Source organism: Ambystoma mexicanum, chromosome 9, assembly GCF_040938575.1.
Source record: "Ambystoma mexicanum isolate Mex_15411 chromosome 9, UKY_AmexF1_1, whole genome shotgun sequence".
In the NCBI taxonomy this organism is placed as follows: domain Eukaryota; kingdom Metazoa; phylum Chordata; class Amphibia; order Caudata; family Ambystomatidae; genus Ambystoma; species Ambystoma mexicanum.
Window position 1 is genome coordinate 1,310,983,401 of NC_090931.1, and position 22,060 is coordinate 1,311,005,460.

Below are 22,060 nucleotides of genomic sequence, written 5' to 3' on the forward strand. Positions count from 1 at the left end.
GCTTTTATGGTCAGCTTTATGTGGCTTCCTCCAGAGTTGGAAACAAAGACAATTTGTTCATACTAGCCCCTACAGGAAAGGCTTGCAATATTGTCTATGAAGAAGCATTGGATCAGCTCATTAAATACATTTCAAACTAGGACTGAAGTAGGAATTACTGTGTGAATCATGGGTACACCTGCTAGTAGTTTGTACGATAAAGAAAGCTTTGGCCAAGGCACACTTATCGCACTCCCATGAACAGCAAACAACTCCTCGAACTGCATAGGACAAAAATATCTCAAAGTGAAAGCAGACTAATAAGAACTAGATCTCTAAACAGAGAGTCCAGAAAGCATTCCTTAATGTGGGCCCTTGGTCATATAACCAGGCACACATTTTAATGGCAACTCTATGGCCCCAGGAGGCCTAGGATTCAGACGCAGTTCAAAAAGAAGCTCTGTATGCCAATTAAGTCTCATATGCCTTTAAACATTGACAAATGTTGTAATGTCATCCATTGGGTTGTTCAACATGTACCAGTCTCATCCTAGGTTGACTAACAATTTGAAGCAAACTTTTGATGGTTAACTCCTTCATTGTTATGATCGGAGTATTCCAAGTGGGACAATCAAAGCCATACAAAGGCAGGCACCCAGATTTCTCTCCTGTGAATGAAAAAAAAAAAAAAGCGATCCAATCCAGTATCCGTTGAACATAATGTCCGATAAGCATGAAGGACAGGGGACGGAAGACAGTATCATTCAATGCAGATATTGCTAACTGCCCTTGTTCTTGTATATTTGTAACCTGTTAACTGCCCTTTGGCATACGCCTGAACATTTCTTTCTCATTTTACCTCCTAACCTAAGTACATCAAAGTTTCCAATGGGAGTCGTACGAGTCCCAGGCATTTCAGGACCAGAGGGAGAGGAAGGCGGCTTGCAGCATTCATTCTACTTGTACTTTCACTCATGTTATAAGATATCTAAATAAAATCTACTTCACCATTGACCGCCCGTCTAAGGGTGGTCCCCACACGCACCCATTAACCCCGCCAGTGTAAAGCCTACATTTTTGACATTCGTTATGCCCACAGTCTCCTCCCACCAAGTGTGGAAATAACCCAAAGAGGACGATGATTTAAGTTACTTACCCGCAACTATTGTTCTCCAGTATGGGTCTGGCATGGATTCACATCCTTGTGAATATTCCCAGTCAGGCTGGGAATCCTTCTTAAAAGAAAAAACAGTTTCACTTTCACTTAAAAACTGCATTTCTCCTTTAAACCAATCACTGCCCTCTGAGTCATACTGCCCCCATGACAGCCCTCTCCCTAAGCCCTTCCTCTGGCAGCCATCTTCAGATTTGGTAACCATGTAAAGTGGCAGTATGACCAGGAAGAGCCACACAGGGGCTGGATGAGCTTTCCCATGTGAATCCATGCAAGACCCATGCTGGAGAACAATAATTACCGGTAAGTAACTTAAAACTTCTCCAACATGGTGTCTGGCATGGATTCACATGCTCATGAATAACAAATACATAGCAGTACAACAACACACAACCACAGGAGGTGGCAAGGCTCAACAGAAGCAATTAACTCTTACCTCTGGAACAGACTCACCTCAAGCAAACCGGTTACGTAGCGCTGCTTGGCCGACTCTTGACTCCTCCATGGAATCCCTTTCGACCCAGTAGAACTTCATGAAGGTGTGCGTGGACAACCACAAAGCTGCCCTGCAGGTATCCAGTAGGGGCAGACCAGACAGGAATGCTGTTGCAGCAATCGCTCTGGTGGAGTGGGCTCTCGGACAGCCGGGCAGCGGTGGGTTTGCCAACCGATGACAGTGCATGAAGCAGCCGCAGAGAGCCACCTTGAAATAGAAGCCTTGGACAAGGCCTTCCCATGGTTCACAGGACCAAAGTCCATGAACAGCTGTGAAGTCTTCTGAAAACTATGTGTGTGTCACGTAGAACTTAAGGGCACGAGCAACGTCCAGCGAGTGCAAGGCCCTTTCCGCCCGGCAAAGGTTTCAGGAAGAAAACAGGTAACACCAAAGGCTTGTTGAGGTGCAATTCTGACTGAACCTTCGGCATGAAAGAGGGGTGCGTACGCAGTACCACCCTTTATTCGTGGAAAGTCTGATGCAGATGCTTGCAGGATAGGGTCTGGATCTCACCTACGCATCTGGCTGAGGTGATGGCCACAAGGAATGTCTCCTTCCCTGACAGAAACCCGAGTGGGGCCTGATGCTTAGGCTCAAAGGGCCCCCCACACCCATGAGCCTAGTCAGTACCACGTTGAGTTCCCACGCCAGGATAGGATCCTTCACTGGCGGGAAAGATCAGAAAAGTCCTTCGAGAAACTCCTTGACGAGTCTCTGGGACCACAGCGAGGATCTTCCTGGGGATCTGGTGTAGCGGGAGATAGTCGCTAGATGCACTTTGATGGAGGCATACGCCAGACCAGCCTTTGCCAAGGATAGCCAGTATGGAAGGATCTGTGGAGCCATGACCCTCAGACGGGCAATCTTCTGCAACCGGCACCACGTAGCAAAACGCTTCCACTTATGGGATTAGCACTTTAAGAATGCATATACTAGGTACTTCCATAGTTTATTGTTTATCGGGGGACCAGACTCAAGGGTGGAAGAATTTGTACAAATATCTATCTGTGAGAGGCTGGTTACCCCTCCCTCATTCTAGAATCAGCATAAATGCTCACAGTTTCTCAATTACAAAACCGTCAGCTTATGCTTGTGTTTCCAGTTCAAGAGAGGAATTGTAATCTACTAGGATTGTCACTTATTCGTTTTGCGTTACAAAAAAACATTTTCTTCAGTATACATTGAAAGCCTGAAGGAACGGCTTAACCTGCCAACATATAACATACATTTACATTGTCACGCAATCACAAAGTAGCACTTTAAGGTTTATGTCCTGGCTTTGGCGAGGACCTCCCTGCATTCCTCTGGCAACTCATAACCTCCAAACTCTAAGGCTGCAGATGCCAAGCCCTCAGGTTTTGCGATCCTTGGTCATGATGAAGGATTGCACCTTCCGATCCGGAACCAACGGCAACTTGACTGGAGGCAACAATGAACTGGTAGTGCTGGCCCTGCACCACGAAACGCAGAAACTTCTAATGTTTCTTGTGAATGGGGATGTGGAAATAGGCGTCCTCTATGTCCGACATCAAGAAGTCTCCTTTTTCTAGTTGGCCAAGCAAGTGTTGCAACATGACCATCCTTAAATTTTGAGACTTTAGATATTTGTTCAGATGTCATAAATCCAGGATGGTCATCCAGCCCCCGGTCTTCTTTTTGACTAGAAAGTATCTGACACAAACTCCAGGGCCCTAGAGCCGTTGGGAAACCAGCTCTATCACCTCTTTTTGCAGCATGGCTCGCACCTTTTCCAGAAGCTGTGGGGGGGGGTGTGTGCTGCTCCTGAGGGGGAACCGGTTGGATCCACGGACACCTGCGATGAAAATGAGCCATTGCGCGAGACCGTCCAGCACCCACCTGTCGGTGGCCATGGAACGGGCCATCTCCGTATCAGTCTTGATGGCCTGGAGGGACTCGTCGACTGCCTTCCCAAACAGACTTTCCCCGAAGGGCACATCTAGCACCTTCGCTTGGACCTCCTGACAGAAATTAGTGGCCTTCATCCAACCCGGTTGACGAAGGCAGACACTGTTCCCCATTTGCCAGAACCCTGTGTCTGACGTCCAATGCCTGTGTGATGGCGTGATCCGAGACCACTTTCCCTGAAAGAGAGCAAGGGCTTCCATCTTCTTATCGTGGGGAGGGGGCTCCAGGACCGGTCCTAGCTTATACCACAACTCCCTGCTGTATCTGGCCAGGATCACCAGTGCGTTGGCTGCCTTGATCGTGGACGCCGCAGTGTAAATCACCTTCTTTCCCATGGTGTCCATCCTTTTACCCATCGGTCCCTGTCCAGAGGGACCGAACACGAGGACAGGTTAGCCAACTGTTTCCTCGCAGCCGCCAACCCCACCGTAAATCGGTGATGGTTGTGACCTCAGGCACTTGGGTGCAGAGTTCGGCACCCTATATTTCTTCAGCAGTCTATCCCGCTTGACTGGAGCCATGCAAGGGTTCTTCATGAGGGCCAGGCCATCCTCCCAAACATTGTCCAGAAAAGGCACTGCCATGATAGTTTCCCTCGTGACCTTGCGCCTTGGATACAAGAAGCCCTCCTTCTTGGTTTCCTCCGGCACCAGCTGGAATAGCTCAGGGGCCCTGGCAATAATGGAGTGGATGACCCCACCTCATCCGGTAGGGACATCCTATGTGGAGCATCCAAATGTGGCGATTCACAGTCCACTGCCGTACCAGTGTCTAGGTCTGCTGGGCGAGAAGGGACCCGACGCAGTGGTGGAGGTTGAAATGGGGGCATCAGATGACCCTTCCTCTTTTTTGCTGGAGGATGATCGGGGACCTGGGGGACCACAAGTACCGGCACCGGAAGCATTCTCATTTGGATCTCTGACAGCAAGGTGTGTAGAGTCGACAGACTATCCAAGGAAATGTCCCTTGGCTGCGAAGCAGAACAGGAAAACTAGGCCCTGCGCTGTTGTCAACGTCCTCTGCCACATCCTCTCATGCACCATTGTCTGTGGACGAGACCTCCATAAATTGGGCAACGGCCTGGGAGGGCTGTTTCAGTCCTCCCCCCCCCTGTTTTTCCCCCCTTGAGGGTCTTGAACCATGACCTGGGTCAGTTTCACCCCTTCCGGCGTGCCTGCAGACTTTGCCAAAGTCACTGCGGCGGTGTCGCGCCTTTGGAGCAGGGACACTTTAAGCTGCAGGTGCTACCCTCGTAGGATCAGCGCACATAGCTACCGTGGTAGTAGTATTGACGCAGTCCCCGACAAGGTCTTTGCCTGTGCCGGTTAAGACTGCTTGGGCTGCGTAGCCTTCGCCTCCGTCCAAGGCTTCTCAGATTTCTCCCGTAGTTTAGCCGGGGTAGATGACTTCCTTTTTGAAGGAGCTTGAGGGTATGCTGGCAATGGAGGTGGAAGGCGATGCTGATCGTGCCATATCCACTTTGGCACCCGCTTCTGCTGCAAACCCGGTGGACTCAGACTTGCGGTTCTTTGCCTTATCTTGGCCCAGCACAGATGAGGTGCCCTCAAAGGACTTAGAAGACCGTTCCTCGGACTTGCCGGTCCTGCTCGGAGCACGGGTCAGAGGCCTTTTTAGTGGTAAGCCATGCCACCAGCCTACTATGCCCGTCTGTAATTTTCTTTACATTTTTTATATGCCTTGGAGGAACCAAGGCATATCTCGCACTCTACTTCCTTGTGGTCTGGGTGCAGTCAGTAAAGGTATTGCAGGTGCTGGTCCTCCACAAACACATTCCGTAGCCTGCATTTGTTGCAGGGCCTGAAGAGGGACCTTCCCTCCTCTTACATCGTGGTCGGCGGGCACGAAGTAGGCCCAAGATGGCTGTGTAGAATCTTCAAAGGATCTTCACCGTTGAGGGGCACGGAACCTCACAGACAACAGGTCCCCGCTGTCAGCAGATTAAGAAAAGAGCACACAGGCTTCTTTGACACAAAAATGTAACTATTTCCATCAAAAACACGAAAAAACATACAAATTGCTCGGAGGGCAAACTCGGGGACTGCCAACACAATCGTTCGGTAAAATTCTGAAGATGGCTGCGAGAGGAGGGGCTTAGGGAGAGGCCTGTCATTAGATGGGGGCAGTGTGACCCAGAGGACAGTGATTGGTTTAAGTTTGTAAGTGAAACTTTTTTCTTTACCGAGGATTCCCAGCCTGAGGACGGGGAATATTCATGAGCATGTGAATCCATGCCAGACCCCAGGCTGGAGAAGCTGGGAAGTTTTCTGCACAGGTACGTTTTTATTACTGCAACCAGATCCAACAAAGCGTTTGCAGCAGAACTATCGCCATCTTCTCAGCTTTCCGACGCTGGTGGAGTTGATGGGGCTGGGGTGGGGGGGTTCAAACCTTTGATAAAATCTTTTAAAAAATAATGTCTACATGCTTGCACTAGCACTAAAGCACAGAGAGGAGTCTGAAAGGAATGGTGGAATGCAAGGAGCTCTACATTTGCAAAAAGCAAGACAAATATGAATTCAAGAAGTGTACTCAACATTCCGTTACCCAGAACTCGATTACATACAGAACATGAATGGAAAATGAAAATATCGTGGAAAGGTATTTGCTCTTGTGACTTTATCCCCCTCAATGCAGATCCAACACTGTGTTGCTCGGATCCTTCTTGTTAGCAAGATCTCACTTTTGGGGTTAGTCTTCGAACAACCGTTAGCTTAAGGATCCAGGGGTCTGCAACCTGTTGCTCTCTCCAGATTTGTTGGCTACGGATCCCATGATCCCTCACTGTCGACTATGCTTCGTAAGGGTGATGGGAGTTGTAGTCTAAAACATCTAGATCCAAAGATTGCAGACCCCTTAACCTAAGCCAACAATCGAGGCACAGCGCACAATACGTTTCAACTGCGTACAAATCCCCATAGACTTCACATTTAAAAAATAAAAAGGGACACGATTGTGAGTTTACAGGCAGGCTACTAGCATAGCTTGCACAATCTGGGAGTGCCCAATGGCGCCAGTTTTTGAAGTTTACGAAGAGTCAGAGTAATGCAGAACTCAACTTCTTAGATATTACAATAACATCGAATGCTATCACTAAGTCCCTTAGTGTTAAACCGTTCCATAAGAAAACTGATAAAAACTCTCTTTTACATTATGAGAGCTTTCACCCTAAGCATGTCAAAGATAACTTGCCGTTGGGCCAGTTTTTGCGTTTGAGAAGGAATAGTTCCTCTACATCTAACTTCAAAGAAGAAGCAGAGGGTCTCAGCAAAAGATTAATCGCAAGAGGCTATCCAGCTAAACTGACATATCTGGCCAAAAAGCGAGCCTTTAACAACAACAGGCAAGCGCTTTTGGAATATAAAACTAATGTGAAGACTAAGGATGATGAGAAATTGGTTTTTGTCAATACCTTTAGCCATTTCTCTAACCAGATTAAAAAGATCTTGTTGAAAAATTGGAATGTCCTTGAGTCTGGGGAAAAACCACTCGAAAGACCTATTGTTGCGTTTAAAAGAAGTCGAAATCTAAAGGAATTAATTACACGTAACGATGTGAGTTTGAGGCCTATGAAACAAAGCACACTCCCTGAAAAATGGGGTTTTTCCAAATTAGCCGGCCACTCAGCTTGCGGTCAGTGTACGTGTTGTAGTTCCACTTCTAGAAGTACAGAAGTCAATCTGGGTCTTAAAACCCCATGGCGACAAACACTTTTTAGTAACTGCAACTCTATGATGCTCATCTATGCAATTTGGTGCCCGTGTAATCGACTTTATATCGGCAAAACAGAGCGGAAAATCAAAATAAGAATCGGAGAACATAAGAGCTGCATTAGGAATAGGACCTCGAATGCCCCTTTGGTAGACCATTGGGTAGAGTGTATACATAAAATAGAAGACCTACGGTGGAGTGTCATTTGGAAAATCATCCCCTCCGGAGACAGTAACCGCGATAAAGTAAAATTATTACAGATGGAACAACGCATGATTTTCCTCACAAACAGCTCAGTAACAGGCCTGAATGATAGACTTGATTGGCTCACCTAGTCTGGTATGGTGCACTTCGTCTTAATACAACGATTAAATGGTTGATATGTAGTCAAATGCTTGTAAAAGTCTACCTTAGGTTGCGTTTAAGATCCTTGGTAATAACATTGGGTTAATGGTCTTAACCCTCCTTTTTCTTGAGTCCTCCATGACGAGTCTCTCTGCACCCCTTTTTCAACATATCCACATTTTCTTAAAAAATTCTTTGTCTGATTTTTTAAAAAAACAGCGGTTAAATACGAAAATTTTATGACCCCTCTTTATTTGGGGTCCTGCTCCTCGTTGGGGGTTGCATGCCTGAGGATTTTTCATTGATCATAGTCCTATCCTTTTTGCGGGCTCCTCGCAGCAGGGCAGAGTATCTAGGAAGGCAACTATGTGTAGATGCTGATAGATATGGGAAACCTGAGGCACGATGATTTTTGGGTTATTACCCATTTAAACTGATTACAATTATTGTAACTTCAGTGAGAACATGAGGTATATTGTTCCCGTCTGCTTAGAACTGCTCCAGTGACGGCTCGCCAGCTGGTGGAATTAAAACATCAAATGCGAACCTGGACTGCAAGTCCCATCATTCTTTGAAATGGAGACGTCCTCGGGAACGACAGCTACTACAGCTGCCTGTAATTAAATGAGGCGTGTAAGCCTATGACTGACACGCCCATTTTAATATATAAGCTGAGCACTGACTTTTCGCCGGCCAGTTACTGACTAACGTGACGCGACGACGAGACCCAGACCCAATCGGGCTGCACTTTACTAAAAGCACTACGAGCAGTTGATTAATTGTGCTGCAGTAATGTCGACTTTGTAACGGTAAGAAGTGGTCACTGTGAGCCCGTTACCCACATCAGCTGGATGCTGTGTGTATTGTTGTGCTAGCCGGCTTTAATGGGGGAGGTCAGTATTTTGCTTGCTTCCCTCTGATGTATAGGCTGCCGACGTTAAGTATGTGTTGACTCGCTGTAAAAGGCTCCCGATGTCCGTGTTATAGACGCTATCGGCGGCTGATTTTCGAAACTTGTAACCATGAGGATGATTGTTTTTCTCTCCCTGGTGATTAAGACTGCAGCCTATCTGTTCTTGCAGCCGCCCTTTGGTGTTGCTCTGAGCTAGCTACGTAATGTGCTTTCTAAGCCAGGACGTAGGTACCTCGATGTGCTTTATTTTACAGTCTGTTATTGCCAAATTAACACACATTTACAGCCTGACTGAATGAGACTCAGTCTTTATATATTTACATCTATATATATATTTTTTTTTCTTTACCTTTGTAGACATACCTGACTGGGCGGTATAACACGGCAACTGTTTAGCCAATTGTATAATCGTATTAGAGCGACACACAACGCCTTTAATTTAAGGTAGGGCTTAGTGATCCATTGAACACATTACCCTTCAGAGTATTATCAGTGTTGATACTTTGCCAATAGCGTCTTTTCTTCTTTTCTTCTTTCCCTTTCTTTCCCCCTTCCCCTAGAGAGGCGATAGAGGACATTTGAATCTACTCAGATACTCACCTCATATTGTTGTTGGTTGAAGTTTCTTGCAAGCAACCGTAAGGTAAGCTTCAGGTTGATCTGTAGTGCACGTTCCAACATCTAATAATGACATGCTTGTCTACCAGTAACTGGTCATTTTTAGATAGGCTTTTGCTTCCTGTGCCTTCCCAATAATAAGTGGTAGTAACCCTTAACTTAGGGAGCCCGGTCCCTGGTTGATCAGCCCCATAATGTGACAAGGTTAGAGCAATTACTAGCTCTATTGACTTCGTAATCTAACAGTCTAAAAGAATGAGAGACTATATTAATTGGTCCTTCTCCCCTTGTCTCTTCACAGGTGTCACGCGTCCGTTCCTTACGGGAGGACAGTCCGAACTCTACTCTAACCTCAAGAAATTAAATGTTTTTGTAACGGACATACCTTTACAGTTTTTTTGCAAAGTGCATTGATCCAGGTGCTGTTGTTAAAGCCAGTTTTTCATGTAATTTCTAAAACGCTTAATCTGGCTTAATATGTGTGATACATTAAATATTCACCTTGAACCATTTAGGTTGCGAGGCGTTAACTACAGCTCTGCCGCATAAAACGACCTTTTGAGACACTTCGTGCTTTTTAAGTATATACCCCTGATGAATTTCCCCTGACTGTGTGTGTATGAAATGAGTGAGGAATGAAACATGTTGGGTTAAATGGGAGAGAAGCTGTGTGGTAGTTAGTAGCTATTTCAGTTGTGTGATATATAATTTCTTTTCCCTAAACCTAACCACTGTGGTTAGGCTTATTAGCAACATATTGATTTAGATTTTTTTGTGCTTTTTGTATTCCTTGACTGTGGTTTTTTAGGTTTACACGTACACCTCTGTCTCCCGGTGTACTTATATTGTCACTGATGTGATATGGTTGTTTTTCCTGTTCTTTAGTTCATTCTGTACTAAAAGTTTTTAAGGATTATGCTATTTTTGTATTAAACAATGTATTATGCCATGTTGGCATTTTTACGATGTATTCTTACCATTGAAGGTTAATAAAATTATAAATTGCATACTTGGTTCTATTTCCTTGCGTAGTACCAATAACGGCAAGTACCAATGTTTAAAGTTATGTTAAGTGGGTATTGTTTACCCCTATCCTTGCCTTCCTATTAGTGAGGCTGGACACGTGACACCGTGACACTATACTGTGGACCATTCTTTAGTTTATTTTTTAGGTGTTCCTAAAGTTAGGGGGCGTTTTGGTCCATAGTTTAATCCCCCCACCTCTTTAGTGTATATTGCCAGTTAATTGTGAGGCAGTCTTACGAAAAAAGATTTTTTAAATATAAACATACAAACCTATCCTGAAAAATCGCAGAAAAGCAGTTGCAGCAAGTGATGCCATACATGCTACTGTCCCATACTCCAGTCATTCGTTTACCCCATCTCAATGGGCCTACACAGAGCTTCGCTTATAATCACTGGGGGCCCAAACTGCTCGCCATGTCCAGCGTCATGTGGGTCTGGATAACAGTTCCCCTGCTCTACACTCAGGAAACCCTACCAACATATACACGTAAAAGGGAGCAACTGGGAATCCTGGGGGTCAGGGCCCAGGGCCCAGGTTGGGGGTAATGAGACTGTTTGAAGGCCATAAATGCCAGGAAAGCCATCTTGAACCATAGACTGTATGAAAATGATTTAGAAACTTGGGAATAGCTGTATGTTGTCCCGCAGTCACAGCCCAGTCTGGGCTTACTTTGTCCCCTCTGCTCGTCATCCCCGCCGCTCTCACCGTGAAATAGATGCTTTAACACAGGTTATTTTTTAGGCAAGACAATTCCCTGTATAAAGATATTTGGTTCGTATTCATCTAATGTTCTAATGAATTCATCTTTTATAACGCACTTAGTAGGGAGACCAGTCTCCAAGTGCAGGAGTGGGATTCGAACCTGTGTTGCTAAGGGTTGTCTTGCTTCCAAGACAATCAAGTTGCCCCCTGATCCATCCTCACGGCCAAATGCCTTTGAATCTTGCAATTTGTAATGTGTGTTAGAGGGCGTTAACATTGAAAATTCAATGACATGTTGCATATAACATTTTCACAAAATACTGTGGACCTTGTCTAACAGTTCTTACGAGCCATCCATATAACCAATGGCAGTCACACAGGTTCTCTATGATGTAAGCACCTGGGGCTTTGAATCTGCACAGCTATTGAGGCCTACCCCTGAAGATGCTGCTGAGGCTCTCGCGGCTCATGCCCCAGGTGATGGACCTAAACATCTGGATCCTTTTGAGAACCACCAGGCAGTAGCGAGGCAAAGGCAGCCAGTATCAGCCATGATTGAAGGAAGAGAATGTACCCTTGGAGCAAAGTTATTTCTAATTCTTTCTCACACAGAACCTCTTTCAATTTATGAGCCTTTGAGAAACGCAATTAGACTATAGCAGCAGTGTATGGGGGACTATCAAAAGAATGCATCACAAACAAACATTCCCAGGGAATGTTTCAAACTACTTAATGTCAGCCAGTACTGCAACATGACAGTTTGATGAGGAAGGTATTGTGCGTGGCTTCAAGCAGCAAGGATACTTGACATTTGACTGCACAATCACCATTCAATGTCTGAACAGCACGATTATGAGACCGCCCCCCTGCAGAGCACCTGGAACCGGCTTCTCATTCCTTCACAAAGCCGGTTCCCTGCTGGTCTCCAAACAGGAACCGAACCCATGTGCCTGGACCTAATTGAGTTATTTATCGGTCTTCGAGTTCTGCAAGTTGATTCGTTCGTGCGGCTCCAGCTTTCTTCAGTGCCTCTCACCACTGCTTGTGGTTTTGATGAGAATGCTGTTCATGGATTAAGAGAGCCTGAAAAGCTCTCATTGGCAGAGGCAGAAGTGGCTATGCTTCCAAACACAGTACTCACCGGTCACTACAGATCCTTCCCCCTGTGCCGTATGCACCCCAAACACAAATGTAGGTCAATAATTCAATTATAATCTTTCACTTCCGTTTCCCCAAACTGCCACTTTTGTCGCCCAACAGCCACATTTTCAGGTAATAACAGGACATTATGACAGACCCTTCTTCCAAAAAATTCCGTGTTAAACACAACACCCTGCCCATCATACACCATAGAATCAAACATAGAAGAGCATCTTTTGATCCACGTTGTCAGAAGTCGGGCCCTAGATATGCAGTGCCCCGCTTATTTCATTACCTAAAAAACAACATTAAGTCCAACAAAGAAATAAAGACAGTTCTGTGTACAAGGGTATCGGATCATTATGCCCCTGCACTTTTCGGAACAGTGGCTGGAGGAACTACCTCCACAAAATAGCACCTTGGCTATAATGCCGCCCTGCGTGGTGATGGCCTAGCATCTTGGCAATAGCACCGCTCGACGCGAGGATGGCCTAGCTCCTCAGCTACAATGCTGCTCGATGCAGGGATGCCTAGCAGCTCAGCTATAGTGCCAACGCCACCCAATGGGAATACGGCCGAGCTCCTCAGCTATAGTGCTGCCCTATGCGAATACGGCCTAGCTCCTCCTCTATAGTGCTGCCCATTGTGAATAAGGCAGCTCGTCGGCTATTGTTCTGCCCTATGTGAATACGGCCTAGCTCCTCGGCTTTAGTGCTGCCCTGTGGGAATACGGCCTAGCTCCTCCTCTATAGTGCTGCCCCATGTGAATACGGCCTAGCTCCTCCTCTATAGTGCTGCCCCATGTGAATACGGCCGAGCTCCTCCTCTATAGTGCTGCCCATTGTGAATAAGGCAGCTCGTCGGCTATTGTGCTGCCCCATGTGAATACGGCCTAGCTCCTCGGCTTTAGTGCTGCCCTGTGGGAATACGGCCTAGCTCCTAGACTATAGTGCTACCCTACGTGAATAAGGCCTAGCTCCTCCTCTATAGTGCTGCCCCATGTGAATAAGGCCGAGCTCCTCAGCTATAGTGCTGCCCCATGTGAATACGGCCTAGCTCCTCCTCTATAGTGCTGCCCCATGTGAATACGGCCTAGCTCCTCCTCTATAGTGCTGCCCCATGTGAATACGGCCTAGCTCCTCCTCTATAGTGCTGCCCCATGTGAATACGGCCTAGCTCCTCGGCTTTAGTGCTACCCTACGTGAATAAGGTCTAGCTCCTCGGCTTTAGTGCTGCCCTGTGGGAATACGGCCTAGCTCCTAGACTATAGTGCTACCCTACGTGAATAAGGCCTAGCTCCTCCTCTATAGTGCTGCCCCATGTGAATAAGGCCGAGCTCCTCAGCTATAGTGCTGCCCCATGTGAATACGGCCTAGCTCCTCCTCTATAGTGCTGCCCCATGTGAATACGGCCTAGCTCCTCCTCTATAGTGCTGCCCCATGTGAATACGGCCTAGCTCCTCGGCTTTAGTGCTACCCTACGTGAATAAGGCCTAGCTCCTCGGCTTTAGTACTGCCCTGTGGGAATACGGCCTAGCTCCTAGACTATAGTGCTACCCTACGTGAATAAGGCCTAGCTCCTCCTCTATAGTGCTGCCCATTGTGAATAAGGCAGCTCGTCGGCTATTGTGCTGCCCTATGTGAATACGGCCTAGCTCCTCGGCTTTAGTGCTACCCTACGTGAATAAGGCCTAGCTCCTCGGCTTTAGTGCTGCCCTGTGGGAATACGGCCTAGCTCCTAGACTATAGTGCTACCCTACGTGAATAAGGCCTAGCTCCTCCTCTATTGTGCTGCCCTATGCGAATACGGCCTAGCTCCTCCTCTATAGTGCTGCCCCATGTGAATACGGCCTAGCTCCTCCTCTATTGTGCTGCCCTATGTGAATACGGCCTAGCTCCTCGGCTTTAGTGCTGCCCTGTGGGAATACGGCCTAGCTCCTAGACTATAGTGCTACCCTACGTGAATAAGGCCTAGCTCCTCCTCTATAGTGCTGCCCCATGTGAATACGGCCTAGCTCCTCGGCTTTAGTGCTGCCCTGTGGGAATACGGCCTAGCTCCTAGACTATAGTGCTACCCTACGTGAATAAGGCCTAGCTCCTCCTCTATAGTGCTGCCCATTGTGAATACGGCCTCGATCCTCGGCTATAGTGCTGCCCTATGTATATAAGGCGTATGCCAAAAATGCCTACTTTCATTTAGGAGATGGTCTAGCTACAAAGAACGTTCAGAGACTAGAAAAATGCCTTTTTAATTCAATTACATGTTTACTTGCCAGTCGGGAAAGTTAATGAGGCTTTCATTCCCTCCCTCCCTCATAATACAGGGAGTAAAATAGATTTCTATTATCGTGAGCCTTGGCTACAAGTGATGCGCTGATCCTCACAGGAAGGCAAATGATCGGCTTTGACATTAGCAATGTTCACCTCTCCCACTGACCCTAAAGTCAACCATGGAATGTTGAAACTTACCTTAAATGTTTCCGGTCGATTATATTCCGTGTGAAACACGCCATCCCTGTAGGCAGATAAGAAAAAATACATCTTGAATAGACCCCATTTTTTGCCCTGTTTCACATATAGTGACGCAGTTTAATCAAGAGGATTGATAAAAAGGAAGATCTGGCAATTGCATTTTTTATTCATTTATAAAGCACGCAGCAGCCCTAGAGAATCGTGGCGCTGTTGCAGGAAAATTAAGCATCTGATACATGGCGTATACAGGAAACGTAGGCATATGGTACACGGCGTATACATCCAGTTACCGTTGGCATGAGGTAGTATAGTACACAATACATATTGGTCTTATTTGAACAGCCATGTTTTGAGTGATTTACGGAAGGCTGCATGGGAGGGTTCAGCTCCGAGTGATGGGGACAGCGAGTTCCAGTGTTTGGCCGCTATAAAAGGGAAGCTAGCTCCTCCTGCTTTGGTGCGTTTGACTGTGGGGATTAGTAATCTGTCAGTGTATGGTGTGCTAGTGGCCCTGGAGGAGTGGGCGCTACTCATTTTCTGGGAGAGATAAAGCGGGGCTGAGTTAGCGAGGCACTTGTGAGTAATGGCTAATGTTTTGAACAAGACTCTCTCTCTGATGGGCAGCCAATGGACTAAGTTTTGATTGTCAGCATCATCGACGACTCATAACTGGCGCCCAATGCCCCGTTCGCTCCCCCATACAAAGCCTGTGGAAGTGACACTAAAATTTGCATTTGGCAGACTTACTTGTAATGAAACAGCTCCAGTCCGTCCCCCTTGGATCCGGGGTCCACCTTCATCTTCTTGCATAACTTCCTGCTCTCGGTGTCACTGAAAAGACAAAGCATTGGGCCAGCTGATCAATAGAGTCCATCCCGAGCACCTGGGCTATCGAATGCCTACACCAAGGGATCACAACGCCACAGTCATGTAAACACTAAATCGTTATTCGCAGTTTAGAAGTCCCGAGGAAGGGTCCAGCGTCACAGGTTATTAAAGTAATCCCAGCGTAATCATGGAGGCAACACTGCCCCTGCCCCTTCAATGGGAACGCTTAGCTTGGCAGGGTCCATAATCCACACATGAGGGACCTTCTAATGATGCGTGAAAAGCAAATGGCTTCCACCGAAACGTGGCTGGGGTCGAATTAAAGATTTGATGAGCAGGCGCTAAAATCATATTCAGTGGGGTAGACGGGGTAGGGCCTGAGCAGGGGAAGGACCACCCAAAATATGTACATGGGCAGACGTTAATGTCACTGCAGTGGGCCCAACCACATCAGCTTTAGGTCCCACTTGTTTGACAATCCTGGCACCGCCTCTGTGGGCATTAAGCAGCACCTAATCAGCAGGAGCTACCACTGTGGACTGAGGCACTAGAACATAGCGTGCCGCAAATCTAACTTTCACATGAGAGGCACACTAAGTTCTGTCCATTATATAGGACCCACTGTGATGCACTCGTCTTTGATATGTGCTCCAATGCCCCTTTAAACACATTCCCAAACACACAGAATGAATGCCCGGTTGTGATGTGTATACGGCACCAGTTGGCTTGGCGAGTCAAAAGTAGCTGCTGGAAGCTGTTGGCGCAGGGTGTAAGCAGGAGCTAAATAGCTCCCACAAAGTTCCAACAATGCACATTTCGTGCCGTTGGCCCAATGGTTTAGTCATTGCAATCAAGAAAGATTTAATAGGTATAGAAAAATACTATTGATATAACAGAAAAAAAATACTTTTAACAATGAGTGGGCAGGCATACATTGAAAACTAAATTATAAGGAATATGTTCAGTAAGAAAACGAATAGCAAAACACCCCACCGCCCCTTAATGGAACCAACGACAGAGATTTTGCTCACTTTGATGTGACATTAATATGCATTTTATGTAAGGCACAAAGACTGGAAGGGCCCATCAAGTATGCCAATTTTCCTACACATTGTAGCTGCAGTAGGGCCTACATTACAGTAGCCAGGGTAACACCTCGGACAAACTATTACAGTCAGAAACATGAGCAAGTGTTCACATAAGTTCGGGTTCTAATAGTCAGCAAACGTATAACCAAAGAGGTAACAGCTTTGGGCAACTACTTTTAGGGTTCCTTAGCTGGATCTGAAAAGCTATTCAAGATGGATCTCGTCTCGACACCTTTGAATGAATTTAAAACGAGCATTGGCAAAGTTAACCATTTTCCTGTTGGCAGTCAATTGCATTTTACAATTATAGACAGGAATGCAGAAAATAAGTGCCCAGTAAATCACGTTACTATCTCCAAACATGTTTTCACGTTATTCTTTCAGGGAAACAGCATCAGCCATCGACATAGTAAACAGGCTTCTGTTCATTGCACACTAGAATCCTTTTCGCCAGGTCTATTACTAACACTATGCATCTAACAAAGACTACTTAGCTTATATTTTTACACATTATGACAGGATTAAAGAGACACCTAGGAGACATGTATTTGCATTTTACCCGCATAGGCATGCACGCAGTAATCAGCTGCAAAAGTTAATCGATGCTGATTGAACAGCATTTTTTTTTTTTTTAAACAATCTCTTTACAAGCACAAAATTATGCAATCGAAAAGTGAGTTTCTTTAAGGCCTTCACTAGAGAGGAGGGAACCTCTGGTGGTGCTCATCAAAGTCCTTAAAAGACTAGCCAGGCTGTGTTGAGGAATCATTGAGGCTCATTACGAGTTTGGCAGTGCGGGGAAAAGTGGCGGTAACACGGTTTACCTCAATTTCTCCTGCACCTTCGGACTTCATTAAATGGGGAGGTACACCGGCAAACCGCCTTTTGTAATCAGGCGGTATTGCCGCTGACGGTAATGCCTCCAGTGTTAATCCCGCCTGACCAAGTGGCGGTAATGGTAATTCCATGTGCTGGTAATCCGTCGTGTTTACTGCCGGAATACCGGCAAACCCGTAATGAGCTCCATTGGATGATGAAAACCAGACGCCGATTAGCAAGACATTTTATTGGTTATAATTTCGTGCATTTTTAACAAGCTGGGCGGCCATGTTATTTTTAACAAGTTGAGAACTTCTGTAAATCAATGCCCGCACGTGTGAAAACATGAAGTCACCGTCAATACCAAACTGAATGCGTTGCAATATTTATCAGCACGAGTGGGAAGGTTACCAACAAGAACAGTTTTATTCACGGCTTGTAGGTGACCTTTCGGGTAGAAAACGTATTCAATTAAAAATGAAAATAGGACTCAAAGCAAACTCGATGCCACTTATTTCATGTATTGGAAGATGAATTGCCTGCAATGCAGGTTCTGTTTATTGGTATTGAGCGCCTGGTGTGTCCTTGACGTTGAACTAGAAAACCGCATTCCCATTAAAGCTATGTAGCAGAAATGCAAACATGAGCGCTGTAAGCACGCCTGCGAAAACCGGACAAATGAACTGTAATGAGCCTGTACTGCAATCCAGTCCCATAATGCAGTCAGTATAGAATGCATACCGGCTTCACATTATAGCGAAACTGAAACGGCAAAGGCGATCTTCACGGGGCTTTGAAGGTCTTTCAGGTATAAAATGACCCCCAACCCCCCAAAAAAAGCACAAATTACGGGGACTGAGGGCACAAAAATCCAATGTTAACCAAAGATTAAAGTTAAATGGAATAAAGAGGAGAATTCAGATTCTACTAACAAGAATAGAATTGAAAAGTTTCGGCCCAAATGTCTGCTGCAAATCATTTTGTTTTAACGGATCATGTAAGATCCGGGGGTCGCTAGCCTTGAAGATGTCCTCCATCATGGCAGCTACGCACGCCCCCCAACAATCGTTACCATGCCACCCTGACAAATTGTCTGACAATCCTGGCATCACAGCCTGGCACTGGACTGGTTGACCTTATTCCTCAACGACCGACCTACCGAGGTTCAACAGGGCCCTTTTCTTTCCCCTGGCGCACTCTCCACCGGCGGCGTCCCTCAAGGCTCCATCTTCGCGCCGTGGCTCTTCAATATCTACTTTGCCCCTATGGCCCACCTGATCTCCTCGTGTCCTCACTTCCAGTGTTATGCAGACAACACACAGCTCTCCTTCAAGCTTCCATCTACTGCCTCCTCTTCCTCATCCCTGACTGCTATTCAGTCCTGGTGTGCTGCCCATGATCTCTGCCTTAATGCCCGTAAGACCAAGATCTTCCTCATAGGGGTCGGTCTTTCCTTCCTTCCTCCCTCCCTCCCTCCCTCCCTGTACGGATCCCCTCCCCTCAGCCTCTTGTGAGGCAAAAAACCTTGGAGTCACCTTTGACTCTCTCCTCACATCACAGACCTTGCCAAGAAGGCTCACTATCAGATCTCTGTAGATCTCTCTCCTCCGCAGGATCCTCCCAATGGAATGGTCTCCCTGCCCCTCAGGCTGGAGTAGGATGTCCTTAAGTTCCGGAAGCTCCTCAAGACCCTCCTTTTCTCTTTTTCCTTCCCTCTCCTCCTCCCCTGCTTAACCCTCCTCGACCCCCAACCCCCCCCCCGAATGGCTGTCCGGTTCCCTCCGAGTTCTACAGGGCACCAAGCCCCCCCCCCCCATCTCCGCAATCCACCCCCCCTCCTCGTACTTCACATGTGGACCCTCACCCTGTGCAATCCCGGGCAGCCTCCCCCTGGCCTCCCCTTAGCACTCACCTACCCCGTGGTCCTCTTGCCCTCCCCCCTTTCACGCACACTCCCCTCTTTACCCTGCGCTTCCCTTCTCACTTTTGCACTTCACATTTCGCATGCACAGAACGGCACTCCCTCCTCCACCCCCTCGCACTTCTTGTTACTGCACTTACACGGTCTGATTTTCACAAGGCCTAGTAGGATAGTTATTGTCATCTTTCTCCCTTGCCACCCCCCTTTTTTTGGTCTTGTGGCACCTTGAAACACCATTTGTTGCATAGGTGCCTTACAGATATTCAATAAATAAAAACAAATCATTTCTCCATTAGCATTTGCAGTCATTGGAATCCGGACAGCCAATCGAGATCCATGGTTTTCGGTCAATATTTGTCAGCGTAGCAAAGGCTACGGACACCGTTAAGGGGTCCAACAAGGTAAACAGCACCAGGCTCTCCACACTCTCCAGCCCCAACCTCTCTCCCAGATTTAAATTCAGCGGCAGTGGCACCTGTTCTCCCCATCCACTCCTTTCTCCCCATGGCAGTCCTGGGCATCCACCAGCCCGCCACCCTTGCTCCTCTGCGGATCCGTCTCCATGCTCTGTAAATGAAGATAGAACTTCACTTTCTCAGCATCCGGGGAAGTGAAGTCCCTTCTTCATGTCCATGGCATGGAGGCAAAGCGAGGGAGAAGGTAGATGTCCTGGGGCTGCCATGTCCACCGCGCACCCGGCCCCGGTGCAATTAGTATTACTGCCCATGCCAGCAGGCAACACAGCCTCTTATGTGACTCTTAGCCTTCCATATGCACCCTGGGTTTGCTCAGGTCTCCAAGTAGTGCCTGCAGGCACATAGTAGGCCCAATTGCCTGCCAGCGCAGGCAGTTTCACTTAAAAGGTTCCCTTCTTATGCTGTGTTCTGGGTAAGCAAATTCTGCTTACTAAATTTTGCAGCAGAAAATGCCAGGGTGGGATTCATTTGCAATATTTCACCACCCCTACCGCTCTCCGCCCACTTGATTCTTGCCAAGTATTTTCAGACAATGGGCAGAGGTTAGGCTACAAGGAGTAATCAGTACACGCAAAAATCTATACCCCAGCTAAACTAACTGAATACGTTTGACATCCTGATCAATTTTTTTTATTAAGGTGACCTATTAAATAACACTTTGTACTGTCATGCGAATTCCCTGGTGCACCTGAATGTTGATAACTCAGTAGAGAAGCCCTCTCTTTTCTGGCCCAATCGATATCCACCTTTTCCAAGAATGCTGCAACTCTAGATCAGAGCTCTTAGGGTTGCATTCTGTAAATAGTGTTAACTCTTGTTTGAAGTGTTAGTTAACTAAGGTAGCCAGTTCGAACTGAACATTTACTTTAACTCTGCCACCTCTCCATTAAAGCTCAGAAATACGCAGGAAGGCGACTGCCAGTTTTCAACAAAGTTAACCATTGTTGGTAAGCCTCTGCATTGCAGCCTAGCCTAGTTGCTATAAATTATGAAATCCAAACCAGTACCTCCATAATTAACTTTGAATAAATACAAATTATTTCTACTGAATGCATATTGTTTTTGCTCTTGCCTGGCGCATCTTTGAAATTAAAGGAGAGCAAAATGCGATACATTTTAGACCATTTGATAAACCTGTTCTACTTTTACTATAAAAAGGTGTAGTAATTTAAAATTATGTTTATACCAACCTTTTACTTTACACAAAGCCTTACTAAGCCTCCAGTTACAGTCCATAAAAGAGTCAAGGATGGTGAAGTTGCCCTTTCAAGGTTTTCCTGGTGATCAAAATCTCAACAAATTGGAGTGAACTGGATTAATGCTACCAATTTCAAAAGGCAGCCACGTCGAGTGGACTTCAAGCCGTACAATGTTTGACACAAGTGCCTACCCGCTTGACTGGCAAACTGGCTTGAACTTGGAAGTGAGAGGGAGTCTCATTCTAATTTCAATCTGGCGTTCTCACGGTTTAACCACGCCATGCTGCAATCGCAACCAGTATTTTGGGACACTGGCAAGATACATTTTTCTGCCAAAAAACAAAAGAAATATCTCCCATAGTACAGCTTTATGAATGACCATAAATTACTAATCCGAGATTCACCCCAAATGCAGAGCTGAAACAGGGTATCTATGAATACTGCATACAAATAAACCCCGAACACGTGTCACCGCAATTATATGTGGAGTGAGACCCCCAGTAGTCCTTCCCATACTCCCCTATGATAAAGAGGACTCGTAGCTGCTAGGCCTCCTGGACCTCTTGGCTACGGTCGACTACCACACACTACTCACCCTCCTTGAGCAGAGGATGAGCTTCTGTTATTTGAGCGCTCCGAGACCGATGGGTATGTAGGGCTATATAACAAATCAATTCTTCTTCTTCTTCTTCTTCTTCTTCTCTGGCAGGGTCCTGAAATGGCTCACAGCCTACCTGTTCTGGCAGACGTCAAGCTATTCAGATGGGTTTCCTCAAATCCAAACACTGCTCCGTCACATGTTAAGTCCCTCTGTGTTTCATTCCATCCCAAGTCACCTTTAACATCTTAATGGAACTGATGGGGTCATTCCTGTATGGACAAAACATTGCTATGTAACAGTACGCAGCTGATACCCGGTTGTGCCCAAAGGGCAAGGGCTCAAAAGGCATCGTTAGTCTTGGCTCATTCCGTGAAATCATTCAAACATGGATGACAAGTGCCTACTTAAAGCTTAACCCCACCAAGATTGAATTCGAACCCCCAGACCACTTCTCCAAGCTGGAACCCAATCACTGGACGAATTGCGCTTGGACAGGTTCAACCCTCAACTCAGCAAAATCCCAAGGCTTCATTGTGGCTAGTGCAAGGGTGCAGAAGAAGAGGTGGGACACAATGGTGTCATGCTGGTTGGCATAAACGTCTAAAATA

At 46.5% G+C, this 22,060-nt stretch overlaps 1 protein-coding gene across 2 annotated transcripts in view; it reads right to left on the bottom strand.

The window, feature by feature from the left end:
* The window catches only part of PDIA5 (protein disulfide isomerase family A member 5), a 904,279-nt gene that overhangs the window by 519,767 nt on the left and 362,452 nt on the right, over nt 1–22,060 (bottom strand). For both annotated transcript variants that reach the window (XM_069616684.1, XM_069616685.1), the window contains exons 4-5: nt 15,268–15,351; nt 14,518–14,563 (exon numbers count right to left, since the gene is read on the bottom strand). In XM_069616684.1, coding sequence (XP_069472785.1) covers nt 14,518–14,563; nt 15,268–15,351 — 130 coding nt within the window. The remainder of the gene's footprint in view (nt 1–14,517; nt 14,564–15,267; nt 15,352–22,060) is intronic.